Source organism: Calypte anna, chromosome 1 (genome assembly GCF_003957555.1).
Source record: "Calypte anna isolate BGI_N300 chromosome 1, bCalAnn1_v1.p, whole genome shotgun sequence".
In the NCBI taxonomy this organism is placed as follows: domain Eukaryota; kingdom Metazoa; phylum Chordata; class Aves; order Apodiformes; family Trochilidae; genus Calypte; species Calypte anna.
The window spans coordinates 184,238,791-184,257,655 of NC_044244.1; the positions used below are offsets into that span (position 1 = coordinate 184,238,791).

Consider the following 18,865-nt stretch of genomic DNA (forward strand, 5'->3'; position numbering starts at 1 on the left):
CCTTAAGGCACACTGCCAGAAATTCACTTGGATATCTGCAGGTAAAGAGTAGTTAAGATGCATGGAACAACGACAAGTCATAGTCTTGTGGAGATAGCTACATAAATCCTGTAGAATTGATGAGTTACTAGGAACTGAGATATTGCAAAATAGTACAGGCTCTCTATTGTGTAAAGGCAAGAGGTGTTGGAAAGTCTTGCATTGATTGCTCTAGCATGATCTTGTTCCATTTGGTGTTTGTTGAAAGACTTGAAAATTGGTTTTGTCCTTCACTTCTCTCTGCCACCTTTGTAGGCAGTTTCACAATTTTCTGAGTACATCGGGGAATTCCAGAATACCTCCACAGCATTGGCTCTGGTGAGTTAAGGGCATAAAACACAAGCAGAGACTCTCTTATAACCAGCGCTGTGCGAACCTGTGTGAGCAGTGACACTTCCAGGCTCCAGCATTAGTTTAGGAGGGAGAGGCCCCAGCCCTGGAAGTGTTCAGGGCCAGGCTGGATGGGGCTTTGAGAAACCTCGCCTGATGGAAGGAGACCCTGTCTTTAAGATTATCTTTAAGGTCCCTTCATTCTATTCAATCTATTACATTCACAACAAGCTGCGAACAGAGAGTATCCATAGCCAGGTGTATTCAGAGGGGAGGAGAAATCCTCGCTGTACTGCTCTGGTGGGTACGGGCTGACACCAGTAGCCCTGAGGGATGTGTGCGGGCAGCGCTCCCGCCGCTCCATTCCCGCTTCCAGCGGGGGCTGCTCGGGCATCGCTTCCGCCTGCACGCTGGGAAATTCGGGCAGCTCGTACTTACTGGTCTCTCCTTACGGACTCCACGAAGCTCTGCCGCCTCGCCTGTATAAACGGCAGCGGGATGGGAGCTCGCCGGAGGTGGGGAGGGCTGGTTGGCGACAGAGCCACACACTCTTCGGGCCACCCCGGCAGAGGAGCGGCCTGAGGAGCGGCCTCAGGACCGGACCGGCCCGCGCTGAGACCGCGCTGAGCTGGAGCAGCGCTGCTGCCGCTGCCAGCGGGCGGGACGAGCGGCAACAGCCTCACACGTAGGACGCGCCCCCCCTTGCCCGGCCCGGCCCGGCTCTCCTCTCCGCCCCGCCCCGCTGCGCCGGCCGGGGCAAGGCAGCGGCTGGCGTGCTCTGGCGGCTCTGAGGCCGGAGACCCGCGGTTCTCTCAGCAGCCATGCGGCTGCTCACCGCCGCTTCCTGCGCGCTGCAGGCGGCAGCGCTGCTGTTGCTCGCCCGCGGCTCCCGTGAGTAACGGCGGCGGGGGGGGGGGATGGGCGAGGGTCCGGCGGAACGGGCGGCGAGGCGGCACCTGGCCCGGCAGGGATGCGGCAGCCGCGGTGGGAGCTGCCCCCAGGCACCGTGTCAGCCTCGCTACCCCCACAGCCTCTGCCGGGCGGGCCCGGGCCTCCCCGTGTGGCTGGGGTCCGGGAGCGGGGCCGAGGAGCAGTGCCCCTTCGTGAGGGTGTCCGGCTGTGAGCAACTCCGGTCGTTTTCTGATTTATTTTTCTTTCCGCCTTCTCGAACAAGAGCTGAGGTTGGACCATGCGCATGGCCAGTTTCTGTAGAACCGGGCCAGTGGCAGAAAAGACGAAGGGAGAGGCTTGTTAGTCAGGATGTTTTTGAAGTAAAACCAATATTTAACACCCCCTTCCTCCCCCCCCTCCCTGAAAAAAAACAAAACCAAAAAACAAAAACGGAAATGGAAAAAACAACCAGGCAAACAGGGAGGTGTTGAGTTTTGGGGTGTGTGTGTGGGAATGCCCAAGCACGCCCCGTGGCTCCTCTCCTCCATCTGCCGGCGGTGCGGGAAGATGCGGGGGCACAGCGGGAGATGCTCTGCAGACCCTGCAGCTCGCCCGGGGCATGGAGCAAGGACCTTCCCGTTGTGGGTACCCAGAGGAGTGGGGAAAGCCACGCTGCCCCAGATAGGACTGGACTGGAAGGAAATGCTTTCTTGGCCCTTCTTGATGCTGTTCTCTGAGGCTTGCTGTACTTGGGGCAAGTGGCTTTTAATAGCTTTGGAGTCATGATGGCTTTGCTGTTGGGACAGACGGTGTGTTCTGTCGTCTTTCTGTCACACACTTGCAGCGATGCCTCTTTTTAAGGACCGATTCTAGTAAATACACAGACTCCACTTTCCTTGTGCTTTAACTCAGGTGCTGTAAGACCAGATTCAGGAGATAATCGTCGACACACAAATAAAATGAGATGTACAGAAGTTTGAGCTTTCATTTCAGAAGACTGAAATGCCCCATACAGTGTCCCATAGTTTTTCAAAGTAAAGAAGCTGAAAGATAGGTACGAAAATCAACCTGCCGTGAATAATGTTGAGGAGGAGCAGTCAGTCCAACAGTGTTAATATCCTGTTGTTTAATTTGGTAAAGATATAATATAAACAGATACAAAAAATAAAGGAAAGAACATTAGCAGCTTTATCATTCTCTTTCCACAAAGAGCAAGCTTTTTTCCAAGTTTATTGGTTTATTGCTTTGCTGAGGTATTATGGCCTCCATTTTACACTGATAGACTGCCATTTCATTTGATATAAGACTGGCGTGATCTGTCTTTTATCATGCTGCTTCCTGAGTTCATATGCTGGTTTAACTCAGTGTATATAGCCTGCTGTCTCATGGGATAGGGATGATCTCATCTAACTTTTGACAACCAAATGTAGTCCTTCCCCTATATGTGAATTCTTTGTCTAGACTTTTTATAATATGTTGAGAGAAGTTGTTCCCTTTTAAGGCTCAGTCTAACATTATTGACATATCCCTTTTTTTCTGCCCGCTTGCTCAGAAACTTCCAGAAACTGCTGCTGAGATTTGTGTTGGTTTCAGCAAAAGTTAGTGCTTCACTAATGAATACTACAGCAGAAAGCTTGAAACCCATTAAATACTATGATTTGCAGAAATTAAAAGTGACGGTAGGTTTGTCCTCACTCCAGTTAAGAGTTTTGGACAGGCTGGTAATTTCAGTATAATGCTGTTCTTTTTACTGTGCTGAAAAGTTTATGTGTTGGTCAAGCCAGTTAAAGAAACATCACCAAAATGTTATGGTTTAGGAAAAATCTTACCCACTATTATGTAAAATCCATCTGCCTTCCTGATACCTGAGTGAGGATTCCTGTGCCCTGGCAGGAAACTGCCCCCATCCCCTTCCTGCTCTGATCAGAAAAGGTAAGAAAAGGTGGCTAGCAACATCTTCCAAGAGATTATCTGTGTACAGAACTACTTTCAGTTAAAAAAAAAAAGAAAAGAGCAGCAGTAGTAGCCTCCAGACCTGAAAACAGGTATGGCATTTTGATTTCAGTTTATCTCCATATACTTGGAGATCATCCATCTCGTGGATGATGGCAGATAGGGTATTATTTCAGTCTCAGACCATGGCTGAGAATTGGTTAGATGGCTCCATGTTATTTCCATAGGCATCTGTGTAGTGGTGTTTATGCTTTCCTTTGTAAGATTTCACAATGTTATGGCATGAGGACCTGTCCAGAAAGTTGCTGAGATAATCCTGCCTGACCTCTGTCTCCATATGAAGCAATAACCTTCTTTATAGCTCAAAAATAGATATCAAAAGACCTTGTTGAATCAAAGGGAAAAGAAATACAAGGTTTCTAGACAGCAAGATTTTGAATTTATAGTCTTAGGAAGTTGCCTGGCAGATGTTAAAATAGATTTGAGGTCAGGGGGCCTTTTTTGTTTTAATCTGCAGAATCTGAGTTTCATCAATTTCAACTAGAGAAGAGTTAGTATCCTAATGGTGGACACTAGGGGATGGTTATATTCATGTTGCTGCCTTAACCATCACAGCACGTCAACCTTTACTCATTTGAATTGTTCAGAAGTTACTGTGTGAGGAGGAAATCTTTCTAATGGACTGCATTGTGTCTGTATGTCTTGGGTTTTAAATCAACAAAAATATAATGGCATGGTCATAAAACTCTTATCTGCTGTGCATCAAACTTGAAAAGAAAAGATGCTCAGACGTAATTCTTTGTCTGAGGTTGAGGTGTCCCCAGAATGAACGTGTGAAAATGTGAGTTTATACTCCCAACATCTTCATGCAGCATGAAGTTCGGTTACATATGAAGACTCTGAGTCCTTGGAAGAATGCTTGTCTTAAATGTGAGTGTGGGAGTGAGATTTGTTGCATGAAGGGAAGCTCAGTGATTAGCACCCCTTGTTACTGTATGTCCCAGGCTTCATAGACAGAGGACAGTAATTTGGTACATGCCTGAGCTATAGATTCCTAATGTTAAAGGTTTATGGGTGTTATCTACTGTGTTGATGTTTTTTCAGGATCTGGCAAAATCAGGTCCATTTAAACTCTTACCCTATTCAATAGGTATTGGAGCTGTCACTGTCACCCTGCATCTCTGTGTTTAACATAAGCTCAGATCTTCAGCTTCTGTGTCTGAATGCCACTTCTGGAAACTGAATTCCAACTATAAAAGTGGATGAACTGGCCTGATTCTGCCCTTTTCAATGGCTGCTTATCTAAATTGTCTCCAACCCATGACTTCTTCCACGCTGCAGCAACAAAACCATGGGAGGCCCTGGATGCCCTCTGGGTGCCCATCTGTGCTGTGCCTTTCACAGGAACACGCTTGCCTCCAGATACACCCCAGCAGCCACAGGCACTTAGGGTTTCACCTGCCTCTGCCCCTGACCTTAAAAAGAGGAATACATAGGAGTCGCCTGACAAAAATGTTTTTGATTCCCTTCCCTTGTCCATTTCCTGTATTTGGTGCTTCAGTGCATTGTTATAAGTTGGGTATTTCCTTGGTTATGCTCTCTTTCATCATGAAAAATGAACACAGAGATCCTTTACCTCTGCTCAGGCACAGGGCCTTCCACGCTGGGACTGGCTGCTGGTTTCCTCTGCCCCTCCTTCCTGTGCTTACACCTGCCTGTCTACACCTGGGTCAATGCTAACTTCTAACCCTTGCCTTTCTGCCCCCATGAGAAGGCAAAAAATCCTCATTGTTTTGCTTTGGGCCAGTTGCCCTGTGCAGTCTGTGGTCTGTAATGAATCTTCAGCTCTCAGAGCCATTGGTACATCAGTATGGATGCTGCTTTCCCCTTTGCCTTAACCCAGGACCTCCTTCTGCCTCCCTGGCTGAAGTCTTCTGCTGTCCCTGCAGTGATAAAAATGGCTTCAAATCCAAAATATCAGTCTGGGGATAGAGATCAGGTCAGGAATAGTCTCATCACTGGCATGCATTCCAGTGTGGCATAATGCTTATGTAGTACTCGATGTTAAAATGTATTTGTACTCTGGAGCAGCTGCCTGTGATCCAAATTAAGAAACCTATCAATGTTGTTGGGGGGCTGTTTGGAAAAAAAAACCAACTTGTATCTTTTGAGCTAGATGAGGTCCTTAGCACCTTTCAAGGTATGCAGTCCAGGCTGATCTGAACTAGACCTAATACAATCCTGTCTTCCCATCCACCTCTGGTTCCTGGCCCTCTCTTTCACCAATTCTACAGGGAGCCCATACTGCTGGTTGAGGCAGCAGGAAATTGTGTACTGTTGGGGAGGCAGTAATGCCAGCTTTCTGTTGGCTTTGCATCCTCAGTCAGATCATTGTTTAGTGTGAGATTAGTTTTGATGTAGACCACTTTCTACAGGATTAGGGCCTTCCTGAGGAAGCTCAAGTTTACCTCTCTCCCTCTCTTCCTTTTTGTTTGTTTTCCCTAGGATCCCTAATTATCAGTCTAACATATCTTGCAGTTCTACCCTCGATATTACAGGGGTAAGATACAAAAAGTGATTTGTCATTTGTGTTTGCAAACTTCACCGTTCTGAAATGTTCACTAAAGTTTTGTAACTACTATGCAAGAGTCCTCTTTCTGTGGAGTGCAACCCATGTGCTTGCCTTCAGAAGAATATCTTTATGAATAACCAAAACTAAACTCTGCTTGGCAAAGGCAGAATCCACAACTGATCCTCTTGCATGCATGTGAATGCCAGACTTTTCATTCTGTGTAGTTTATCTTTAAATTTTACTACTTTTTTTGTGGGCCACTGAGGAGAGAATAGCTGAGCATCAATTAATCTTTAGGGCACGGTGATATTTTACCAGTGGTGTGATCCTTCTGCCTCTTCTTTCAGTCTCCTTTTTGTCTTAAGGAAGAAGAGAATTTGGGATGGTGATGATGGGGAAGGTAAAACTGAGGATGGGATGGAGTTCTGGTTCATTTGGTGATTGGGTAGTGCAAATGTTGTTTTTAATGTGCTAAGAGAAGGCTGTTGTGGTACCATGCTTTTGTATCGTTATACCCAACTTCCCATGGTAGTTGAGTCATTTTTATGCCCAAAGCAAGTGCCAGATGGTGTACTAACTTTTTTTTTCACCACTTCTTAGTAATAAAGCATCTAAAACTATCTTATTGTTCTTGGTTTTATGTAGGAAATCAAGAGATAACCAACTCCAGCAGTACTGCACCCTTAACTACAATTCCAGGTCATAAGTTGCAAGGTAATACTCTTGTTATTTGTGTTGCTTTTCCTTAGTAGCATCAAGAAAAGCAGTATATATTATTGTATGCCTTAAACTGTAATATTTTGCACTTTATTTTGTTTGTTTTTTAAAAAATTCTGAACAGCTGTAGGGCAGGAGGGAGGTACTCCGAGTGTCACATTTATTGAAGGAGAGTTAAAGATAACTAAGAGGAACTGATGAACAGTAGAATACAGCTCAAACCCCATGTCCTTAGTTGCCCCAGACCAACAGAGAGAGGAGAAATAACATGGGACAGTGATGTGTATGGAACCAGAAGTATCTGTTGACATCAATTTACAGTTAAAAAGAGAACCACCAGCACAAGAAACCCACTAGGGTAGACTTCAGTGGTCTTGAGAAAAAGGCAAGGCACTTCTAATTTGATTTTTAGTGTCAAAATGGATTCTAGGTCCACCATGCTTGAACTCATTGCGAAAGGACGTGTTCATAATGCTTCATAAAGTAGTCTCATTTTGACTGCTTTAAACTATACACCTTTAAGCATGTGCTGTGGAAAAGGCTTAGTTCTTGAGTCATTTTTGCCCTGTACTACTTAACTTCTCTTACTTGCTATTGGCCAACAAGCAGGATGTATAGCCAGAACTGTGCTCATTGACTCATTCTGTCCTGTGTGATTGCATCACTAACTCAAACCTAAATTCCAGGCAGCGTATGTGGCTCCTTTTCACCTGTATGAGCATGTAGTCCACATCTAGATATGCTTCCAGAATTGCAAAAGTAAGCACTCAGAACCTGGGGAAACCCAGAGCTGTGTTAGCCCCAGGCATATCCTGGGCTTACCCTGGTAAAAAACTGAATGTATCCAGCAAAGAATGTGTTTGTAATTTTACAAGCATAGAGTGTTTCTCAAAGGCAATTAAATCTGCAACTGAATATGCCAGGAATACCGGTGTAAGGGTTGTCTGCACAAGACTCCATGGTAGGACTTGTTGGCTATGATTATACCAGAAAATAAAGTCATTCCCTCTGTAATTCCTCCTCTCTTTGTTTTTGGTAGGTGGTATGAAGGTCTAAATATGCTGCATTTGTTTTTAAACCTGAGGTTGCTCATAAAGTGTGCAGTTGCAAAGAGAGGTGACAGAATTTTAGACTATGCTTCCGGTGGTAAGAACAGCAGGAAACACTCCTGCTTCTTGATTCTGGTAGCTTTGTCACTGCTGTGGACATTTCTGAGGTTATACACTTTGTTTCCCAGCCGTGCTGAAAGGCAGTGGAGCTGCAGCAAAGCATACACAGTGCCAGCACTGTGGGAGGATGCTGGAAAAGATCAGTTACTTCAGAGAAAAATATAATCACAGAATGGGTGTAGGCTGCAGTACAGAAGGAAGGGAGGGAGGTATGGAGAGAGATGCTTCCAGAAGAGGGAGTTACCAAACACCCCAGTAGATCTGTGGCAAGAAGAAGAGGCTGTTAACCTGTAAGAAACACTGAAGAGGGATGCAGCAATGGGGACAGAAGTGAGAGTGGGAGGGTGCCTGAGAAGCTAGAAATAACATGGGCAAGAAAGGTGCTGGAAAGTGGATTAGGAAAGTAGACGTGAAAGAAAAAGAGGGAAAGACAAAACCATTAAGACTGTAACATGGTTTATATTTTAAATATATGAAAACTGGTACATTCTTAGGATTCTTTTTGTGTAGAGCAGCCCATAAAAGGATGTTTCACAGGGTATTGGTCTGTCTCTACTTGACACAGATACAGTATGTTCTTAGCATGAAAGCAGTTTGTAGGTCAGGAAAGTCAGTGACAGTATGGCTGGAATAGAGCATGAATGAAGAAAGGCTGAGAGACCTAGGGCTGTTTGGTCTGTAGAAGAGAAGACTGAGAGGTGATCTTATTAATATTTATAAATATCTGAAGGGTGGGTGTAAAGAAGAAGAGGCCAGTCTCTTTTCAGTGGTGCCCTGTGATAGGACAAGGGGCAGCAGACATAAGCAGGAACACAGGAGGTTCTACCTCTATATGAAGAGAAACTCTTCTGCTGTAAGGGTGATGGAGCACTGGAACAGGCTGACCAGAGAGGTTGTGGAGTCTCCTTCTCTAGAGACTTTCAAGACCCATCTGTACATGTTTCTGTGTGACCTGCTTTGGGTGTAGACTGTTTGGGCACTGCTGTGCATACAGGGTAGCTATGTTCTTGCTTCACTGCTTTGGGATGGGGTGCTCTGCTATATTCCCTCTTCTAGCCCACAAACATAGATACCCTGAGGAGACTACTGTGCTGTGGGTACTTTAATTATAGTATGTGAAAAAGAAAATTAATAACATTTCTTGCTTTCTTTTTCCTGGAAGGCAATGACAGTTCATCCAATATTACTGTTTCATCACCCACACTATCTGCAGCAACCTCTGCAGTAGGTATGTATGTCTTCATTTGTCCATTACTATGAACCTAGAAAATAGAGCCAAACCTACCCCAGATCATTCCAAATTCTAAAGAAATACCAATCAAGGTGGGTATTTGAGGGAGACATTATCATTTTAGGGATCGGAGCAACACGTAAAACAACTCTGAAATGAAGCTATGCTCTTTTTCAAATTTAGGTAGCATGCTTCATTAAGAGAAGCAATGACATTCACAGTGCCATTGAAAAACAGGAATAAAAATAAAATTTAAGGAATAATTGAAAGAATGGTCTTTTTAGTCTTTGTTTCTTAGCAAACTTCTTCCATTTTCATGGACTGAAGGTGAATAGGTTGTTGTGCCAACAATGATCTGTTTAATGTTATTTCACAGTAAGTAGATTCAGGGTATAATGAAGTTCTAGGGCTTGAATTTAAAGAATAAGACTCCATTTCCTTTTAGGTAGTATTCATGCCACCTTTTATAGAAAATATTTCTACAGAGTTCATAGCACAAAACAGTGAAGTTCAAGCAAGACACAAGTGGCAGATCTGAGACAATCTGTCCCAGACTGTCTTTTGAATTTTGCTAGCACTGCCATGTTTCCTTCATAACCCCAAAAAAGAACAGTAGGTAAGACTGATTTCCCAGGGCAACAGCATTGCAGTCATGATGCTCCAAAATAAGTAATGCCTTTACAAAGATGAAAGAAGAAATATATGTATTAGATCAACTTGCAGAGTTAGAAAAGTATTTAATGTGGAACACATACAAGCATTTAATTTGGATTTGCAATGTTCCAACTGTCAGCTGTATCAATCTGAGATTATTTTAAAAGGAAATTGAAAGAAATCATTTTTTGGAAGAACTTGAACAGGCATATTTCACCACATCAGTAAAGACTGGATAAGAACTAATGTCATGCAGTTGTTCAGTGTGTGGTGCACAGATAGAAAAGGTTGTATCTGGGAGAAGAAAAGCTACTTCTGTGTATGAACTGGGTCCCCTTTGTGCTAAGAGCCACGTGAAAGCAGGGCGGAAATATTGTGCCTACCCTGAGGTACTCTGTGTACTTCTGGAGTTTTATGTTGATCATAAGGTCCCAACCATGTCATTCCATTTCCAGTACAGCTCTTTCTGTATCTCTGTAGTCTCCAGATAACCTCTGAGCTACCACACCACGGGGTTGATTCTTAATCATTTAAGAATAAAATACTTCACCAGGAAAAAAATAAAAAATAAAAATCTCTGCATAGACCTTTTCATAGCAAGGAAGTGGTGCAGTTCATCATTCCATTGCCTGCACTGAACTAGTTTAAGCATGCCTGACTTGGAAAGTGGAGAGATTTCTTTAATCCTCGTGTTGCCTTAGGGCCTTCCTGGTGTGTAAAGCCATTGTTAACCACAGGTGTTTCACTCTGTGCTCCAGCACTTCCTCCACTCCAGCCCTGACTGTGAGTTTCTTGTGTCTGCATAATAATAAATAGTAAATGGAAGCCTGAGCCCTTTATTGTTTGGCACAGTACAAACTTAACAGACAGTTTTGTCTTGCTTCTCACCAATCATGATTCACATGCTTCACTCTTTTTTGTTTGTTTGTAAGAAACTTCTTACATTTTAAGGCAAAATGCATCCATTTTGATTGTCTGTTTCAACCTCTTCAGAATAAAGACTACTTAATTTTTCTTATAAAATCTCTGCTTTTGGGTTTTTGGGGGCTTGGGGTTAGGTTTTTCACTGCAGAAGCAAAAGTCTGTTTTATACAATCATTTTCCATGCAAAAGAGATAATTTATTTTAGGAAGAGCTTTCAATAGTAATTTTTGTGTGTGTGTTGGCACAGAACTTTGTTGTGTTTGTTCTTTTTGAGGTAGCACACTACTGTTAAGTAGTGCATGCTGCTAAGAACACTTATTTTTATGCTATATATGTGTATGTGCTATATATTTATACCCATATATAGCACAGCATATATATGTGTATGTTTAAAAACAGGTAGCATACAAAGTAAAACACTTGGCTCTTTTAAAAATAACGCATCATAATCCTGAACTGTATTGCTGATGTGCATTCTTTTTAAGTAATAAAAATCAGCTCGGGCAGTCTGGGTTTTTTAGCACGATGTTCAATTAAGCCCAGCTGGTCTTTGGGGGCAAAAGTAATTAGGGAAATTAAAAGGACAGATGTTGCTGGCAAATGTTCTTTCATCTTAACTCTTGTTAAAATAGTAGGGTTAAGATTTTTCAAACATGCAAAACAACAGATTGGTACCCAAGTCATGTCAGCTTCTTAAATTCTTCAGCTGCCTCAGGTAGCCTCCCACTGATGTTTTGAAATGACTGATGCTAATAATGGAGAAGAAGTCTGTAGGAGATTAACCAGATTTTACTCTTAATAGAAATGTTACATCACCGAGTGCTGTAATCTTGATAAAGTAAGAAAAAAGGGATTTATAGTAGGAAAGAGAGAAGGAAAAAGTAATGTGCAGATTTTGTGAAATCCTTCATGGCAGCTGCTTGGATATGCTGACTCAGGTGTTCTGTAGGGTAATTTAATGCCCCTGATACAAGTACCATCTTTGTGTAACATCGTTTAGTAGTGTTACGCAGGGAACCATTAACCATTATATTGTTCAGGAACACAAGCTAGCTTGACTCTTAGAAATCATGGCTCAAAAAAAAAAGAAAAAAAGGAAAACTTAGAAAACTGACTGGTTAACACTTGTGTTCCAATTCATTCCAATTTGACTTTCATTCCCTTTGGTATTTTTTATACTAGGAATGCAGTTCTTAGGTGTGGTTTCATATCATGTGACTGTAGATGGTTTCCATATAAACATTTCCTTGCTTATTTCCTACAATGAGGAACCATTTGATATTTATAGATCATTGTACCAGGAGTTTACCTGTAAGTATTAAAATGTGCCCTGAATTTTATCTGATGTATTTTACACATGCTTCATAAAGGAACTGAATTTCCTAATTGTAACAAGGTAAGCACATGAGTATAGTACTCCAACTCTTCCATCTCAATGAATGCTCATTTCAAAGTGTTTCCTAGGGTTATGGCAACTTATGATAAGAACATCAGGTAATGGGAAAATAAGTAACATTTACTGAGAGGACTATATTGGGCTGCTTCAGTAGTTTTAATGCTAAATGTCTCAGAGGAGTGTGTAGGCCAGTTGCTTTCTGAATGCTTACACTGTCTATTGTTTGGGTTTTTTTAAGCTTCTGATGTTCAGATCTATACAGGAAACTGGTAAGTCTTAGCAAAGACACTATTCTGTGTGTGGCTGCTCACTTTTTAAACCACACTTACAGGAAAATTCTATCGAGCCATTTTAGATGCTGTACCAAAAAAACAAAAAATAGCAAAAATTTAATGTCAAGTTTACTATGGAACTGAAATGAAACTACCTATTCTTCAGTTGTTCTGGTTTTTAGACAATTTCAAGAAAATATGGTTATAATAATTAGACTTTTGAATGTTCATAATAGAAAGCTTTTGTAGTGTTTAAAGTAACCCAGTTTGTGTGACTATATAGAAACAATACAGAAGTAGGCAGCTGCAATGAGAGCTTCTTCTCCCTAAAATATCTTCATACATAAAAGCTATTGGCCTCATATTTTCTTCTTAGAGAAGTTTTAGTGGTGTAACAGGTTCATGTTCGGTGTTTGTTCCTTCTTTGAAAAATAAGTAATTGTTCTTAGGGTCATTGTTGTATCTGGCTGCCTTCTACTAAAGTTCTAGGAATTTTGCTATAAAATATCAATCTAATTATTCTTGAATTTTGCTTCATGGTATTTTTATTCTGAAAAAGTTCGTTTCTGCTTTATGAGGAGGGAAGGGGGAGTGTTAGGTATAAGTTAAAGATGTTAGGTGTAAATTAAATACTGGAAACAGCAGTCAAATCTTTGTTTTAACCTTGGCAAGACATTGCACTACGAAATAAATAATAACTATCCATCAGATTTACTTACCACGTGTCCAAAAACCTTTTGAACCTTCAGTTTAACATACATCTATAATTCTCTCTGGTAAGTTTAATGTAAGTGAAGACATGTTAAGGCCAGTGTTTCATTCAAAAGTAAATTAAAAATTAAATGACTACTAAAACTGGGGGGGACAAGAGAGTCTTTTCATGCGAAATCTGTTCTTATAAGAAAAGCTTAGTTATTTGAAAAGTGGGCACTTCAAATGGGAAGCTACTCTTCATCCAAAATTTTATCATGTTTTAAAATAGGTGAGATTCTATGGAATGTTATCCAAAAAAATTGATCCATCTAGATGTTATCAGCTATTATACAGATTTTCTTTACAGGCTTGCCTTAAAGCCATTCCTGTCCTGAAGCTCCAGAAATCAGAAGTTAGGCCTTTCCAAAGGAAATACATAGGGAAGAGTCTGTTTGCAAGCCTGAATATCCATGCAGTGGCATTTTCATTGTTACTCTGTCATTATATTTGGGCATGACAAATTCTGCTTATTTAATAAGTATAAAAATTATTATATTTTGTATTTTTCTGTGTGACATCAAAAATAAAAATTTCCCAGGTGTGTCCAACAGTGCTACTCATCTGACTGGTACCAATCAGCCCACCAACACCACTGTCACCCTGACAACTCAGCCCACCAAAACCAGCCAGACAGCAAATTCCACCACAGCTTCATCAGTCACATCATCACAATTAAATATTACAGTGGTGACAACTTCCAAGACTTCTTTCTCTTCTGTAACAGGTGAGTTCACACTTGAAGAAGCTCATAAAAGCTTGCATGTTGTACAAGTGTTGTACAGTTTGTATGTTGAAGTGTTGTCCAATTGTAGAATTGTTATAGTGTAACAAAGACAGAAGGTATTGGCTGGCTGAAAAATGAGAGTAAGGTTGTTTTTTAAGTTGGCTATAATAATGTTGCTTTGAGCACGTCACCTACTTAGTAAGGCTTAACTTAACCTGAAAGATCATATGTATTTAGAAGGGGAAAAAATATAAATGGTCTGAACAAGCAGCCACCAGCAAGGAGATTAGCAGTGTTAGGAGAAAGCCTGTTTTTTTTTAATGTAACTGGTGTGTTTGTTCAGTTCTCCCTTCTACTGCTTCCTTGAACTCATCTCTACTACTTTGTTTTTCACAGCTGACCTGTGGCTCAAAATATGTCTACTGGCTTAATAGAAAACTGGGTTCTGTTAGTCACATTTGTAGCAATTAAAGAATTTTATCCCTGCTGTAGGATAGAATATGACTATGGATGTGTCACACTTTGTAAGTCACAATCCTGACAGTACCCTTTAATAGAAAACCACTAAAAGTAGAGTTCAGTTTTTGCTTGCAGTTAGCTGCTTGTTCACACCACTTCATGCTTACACTTCTGACCAGATCAGGGTTGCTCACATGTCACTGAAGTGTTATTGGGTAGGTGGGAGCTGTCTTGAGCAGAACTTTCAGTTGGCCATGAAATGCTCTCTGTGGCAAGTATAAATAGAAATGGGCATAGACTGGGTCTTCTGGTAGGAGTCTGTAGCAGATAAAACCAGTTTGCACATGTAAACTGCTATGCCTTATCTAAGGCCATGTTATCTATGTCAATATTTGTGTTGGGCTGCAGAGCTGACCTCATGTGGAGAGTGAGGGTACAAGCCCATGAAACAAGGTGAAGCTCATCACCACCAGAAGTATTTTACTCCCACCACATAACTGTATTGAGTGACTCGGTGGTTGTTGGACCCCTCTGCAGGCTGACCCAGTATGCTCTGACTGAAAGTAACTTCCTTTTCTGGCTGGGTTAATTTCAGGCCAGCTTAGTGAGTTAAATTGGCTCATGGAGGGTATGGTAAACAGCAGAACTGGCACTGCATGTGTGGAAAGAGGAGGATGCAGGGGGGTAAAAGGCAGAGGAGAGAAGGAGGTGGAAAGAAGAAGGGGAAATCAGCCTTTCAGAGACAGAAAGCAGTTGGATGAGCTCCTCCTGCAGTACCAGAATCTGTCACCTAAAAATAGGTCTAGGTTTCAGTATGCTTGACTGGTATCCGGCCAGCTGATCTACGTTAAATTTGCTTGGTTGTGTCTTTAGATAGAATGGGAAGGGCAGAATACAAAGGAGTCCCTCAAATTTTTGCAAGCTCTTTAAAAAGCATCTTTTGTTTTCTTTTCAGCCCCATCAAAATCTGAGGCTGTCATAACCAAAACCTCCAGATTTGATGTGGGCAGTTTTGTGGGTGGCATTGTGCTGACACTTGGATCTCTGGTTATTCTCTACATTGGCTGCAAAACCTACCACTCCAGAAGAGGCATTCAGTACAGAACCATGTAAGTTCCCATGGGATTGTCCCCTGTCAATTTATTATTCTCTTGAAGGAAACAAGGACAAACAAAACAAGGAGAATTACCTCAAATACATGAATTTGTTTTGTTTATATTAATATCAGTAAGAGATTTTACTGTGATATTTTGTCTTCCACCCCTTCAGCTATTCCTCATTATTATTATTATACCTTTCTTCTGAGTGGGGTTTTTCCTCTGATTGGGTTTTTTTTAAAGGGTTGTTTCCATGAAACGTTTCCTTGAAATATTTGCTGCAATTTGCAAGACTGATGGTTCTTCATGACATTTTCTGCAAGGCTCTGTTTGTCTAATTACTCTTTGATGTTTTCCTCCATCTTGCCAGTAATACTTTTTAATAGCTCTATTTTCTGTTACATCTTCCTTTCCTGTTTCTTTGTTACAACTGTTTTCTGTTCTGACATCTTGTTGGAACTCTTACCATCTCTCCTTTGTATCAACCTTTATGTACTTTTAAGTCTAGTTTGAGCAGCCAGTTTTAAAGGTAGACATCTAATATTCCACATTCCTAAGCCACCACTGTTGAATTGATTTATTTATTTACTGCCACAGAAAATATCCAAAGGCAATGTGGCCATTACTCACATTTTTTAAAGCACAGTATTTTACTGTCTCTATATTAACTAAAAACTTGTGTCCCACCTTGCAGTATAGGTAGACAACTGGTTGATTTCTTATATTTAATCCTTTGTGTTATCTTGTTCTTAAGTCCATAAACCTGTCCATAAAAGTTTATGCACTGAACCTGCTTTGAATACTTTCATAAGTACATGAAATGAGAAGTGAAATTCATGTAACCAAATACAGGCATCTGCATCTGAACTTGTCTTTTCATACCATTCTTATTACCCTAAAGTAGGGTCAATCTGTCAAATGAATCAGCCATCCCATACATGTTTGTATTCCCTTACTGTGAGGGTAGCTGAAATTCTTGAATAAATAAGTCTGTGCTGTGGATATTGAAAGGTGCAGGCTGGATCCCATCTCAGGTCACTCTGTCTACACCTGTGACTTTCAAACTTTGAGCTGTAGGCTGCTGGGGTTTTCCCTGTCAGTGCTGTACAGCAAATACAGTCCTACAGAATGTAAACTTGCTTTTCTTAGTTGTATTTTCAAGACCCTTTAGAAGTTACCTGTGGGCCTCAGACAGCCTCTAGGCTAGAATTTGAAAAACTGCTCCTAACAGATTCTCTTCCACCAACATATTCCAGGCAACTGGTCTCTCTCCTTAGTGATGTGAGATCAGGAGAGGGGAGGCAGTAGGTCAGTTCTTGTCTTGGGTATTGTCCTTCTTTTGGAAGTGCTTTTTTCCTCTTTGGAGTATGCTTTTATCTCTGATTTTGACTTCACATTGGATAATCTCATCCCTTTTCTAGTCAATAGTTGAAGGAAAATTGCACCTTCTCATTTACCATTTATAACCAGCTCTATCTACTTGGTTTTCTTCCAGGCATTCAGACTTTCCTCCTTGTCCCACACTTAGTTTAAGAACTGGAAGTTCTTAAAACTAGCTTGTGTTTCTTTTTCCTGTTCAGTATCAACCATCTCAGTTGAGAGGCTTGTTTTAAGTGAGGTGATGTCATTAGACATGTCAGGATGCTAGTGTTTAGGCCTTCAGTTTTCTCTCCATCTTGACTCCTACTTGCTGGCTGTGGAATCCAGTGTGTCCCTGCTGCACGTTTACCCACAGTAGTTTTTTAATAGATATTGCAGAATTCAGATCAACAGTATCTTTGAAACAAAGGAAACCTGTCACGGAGCTGTTGCTAACTGTTGCAGGTTAGGTTGGATAAAAATCCCTGAGCAACAGCTGATATAAAAAGATTTCCTTGAATGGAATCTGAACACCAAAATGTTAGTAAGGCTAGCAAAGCTCAAGGAGTGCTGACAGCATTAAATCGTTGTGTTAGCATCAGGCTTGGCTCAGAAAGGGCTATAGCTCCCAGATCAATGAACCTTTAGTCCTTCCCAGCTAGAAAACCTCTCTTTGTTCAAAATAACCTTCTTAGCAGCAGCTGGGTGCCTGTGTCTCATGTTGACTTTTGCTTGTAATGCAGGACATTAATTGCTATTTTTCTATTACAGTGATGAACATGATGCCATCATTTAAAGAGACTTCAGGGAAGACAGTGTTGGAAACCCATCCTATCTCAGCTGTTACAACTTTCCTTTCATACAGAAGATCACAGCTTCTAAACCTGTCTTGGGTGTTATCCTGCAAAATGTTTAGGAGCTCTTTAAACATCCTGGTGTTTTTTTTATTTGCATTGGCTTTCATAGTAAGAAGAGGAACTTGGCACTTTGTAGAGACAGTAATTTTAAAGTACACAAATCTCTGGAATAGAGCACAGTGGATAACATCATTGCAATTCTAAGTTCAGTTATTTCTCAAATTGTGTGAATCCAACATGTTCCATAATGGATATAGTAGGTTAAATAAGGTACCTTTGTAACCAAGCATAAATTTTTGCAAGTAAAATGTTGTGGGTTTTTTTACTAATATTTTGTATGAAATTGTATTTATTTTGAAGTTTGATGTGAGCTTTAGTTTACAGATCTTGGGTTTTGAACAATTCAATTAGTTAATTTTTGTTAGGCTATGAAGGGACTTGGTTTGTTAACTGTATAGAAGTGAGGATGAGTACTTTAAACTCCAGCAACCTGCAGAGACTTTCCTTACCAGGCTGTACCATGAGAGAAGCTGCAGGAAGCCTGGACAGACTGCAGCTACACCTACCAAAACCCTTTTCTCCAAGTGGGTCCTTATGGACCCTTAGTCTCAATGGACTGTGTGATCAGTAGCTTCTTCTTTCTAGCACATTCTAATGAAGATAAAATAAAACTGGAAAAAAGTAATTGTGCCATCACAAATGTGACAAAACAGGAAAATAGCTTTTAAAACTTAGCTTTTAAGTTGAACAGAGCAATCATTCTACTCTTGGTTTTTATTATTATGAAGCTGTATGTGATGTTTCAGCTGCATTTGATAAGCATTGGAAGTTGCACAGAAGTTTCCACAGAAAGCAGAAAATCTGCAATGTAGCATTTTAGAAGAATGTAATCTGCATTTTTACAACTATTTTCAGAACTGAGTACTACTGCAAATGTGGACAGTGGGCACAAGCTCACTGAAGGCAATGGGGCATCTCTCAGAAGGCCTTCAGCTGAAGGCCCAAATAAACTGGGCATCCTGGGCGAGATGGCTGATGCTGCTTCCATGTCACTTCTGCATTTACACAGAGGTAAACCTGCTGATTTTGGGCCCCTGATGTACACTGGTGTAAGGAAAACAAGGGCAAGGACCAAGAAACAGAGGCCAGCATCTGCTTATGTCACTGAGTATCAGTTCAGTTCTGTTGAGGCTCCACTTGCAGACCTGTCAGTGGTGCTGGTGTTGTGGGGACTGCTGGAGCTTGTCCCTCATGCAGGGCACAGCTGGGAGGTGGTGACAGCTGAGGAAGGTCACAAGAGGAACTGCACAGAGGTCTCTCAGGTAGCTGGGATACAACACATCAGGGGAAATAAGACCCTGGCAGAGGTTAACTTTTCTGTTGAGTCAATGGTTATGTTCCAACGTGCAATGGTAAAGGGGCCAGAAGGGGATGGTTGTTTTCCTTGTTCAGATGGAGCAGTAAAGCC

General features: G+C 41.5%; 1 protein-coding gene across 2 annotated transcripts; it reads left to right on the top strand.

The window, feature by feature from the left end:
* Positions 1 to 994: 994 nt before the first annotated feature.
* Positions 995 to 18,082, top strand: TMEM123 (transmembrane protein 123). Of its 2 annotated transcripts, XM_030468276.1 has the most exons (6): positions 998 to 1,260; positions 6,431 to 6,499; positions 8,834 to 8,899; positions 13,440 to 13,625; positions 15,040 to 15,193; positions 17,312 to 18,082. In XM_030468276.1, the coding sequence occupies exons 1-6, from the start codon at positions 1,191 to 1,193 to the stop codon at positions 17,334 to 17,336; spliced, it is 570 nt and encodes a 189-aa protein (XP_030324136.1). In that variant the 5' UTR covers positions 998 to 1,190; the 3' UTR covers positions 17,337 to 18,082. The 2 variants fall into 2 exon arrangements, with proteins under 2 accessions (XP_030324140.1, XP_030324136.1); XM_030468280.1 differs by lacking the exon at positions 8,834 to 8,899 and having other exon boundaries at positions 995 to 1,260.
* Positions 18,083 to 18,865: the final 783 nt, after the last annotated feature.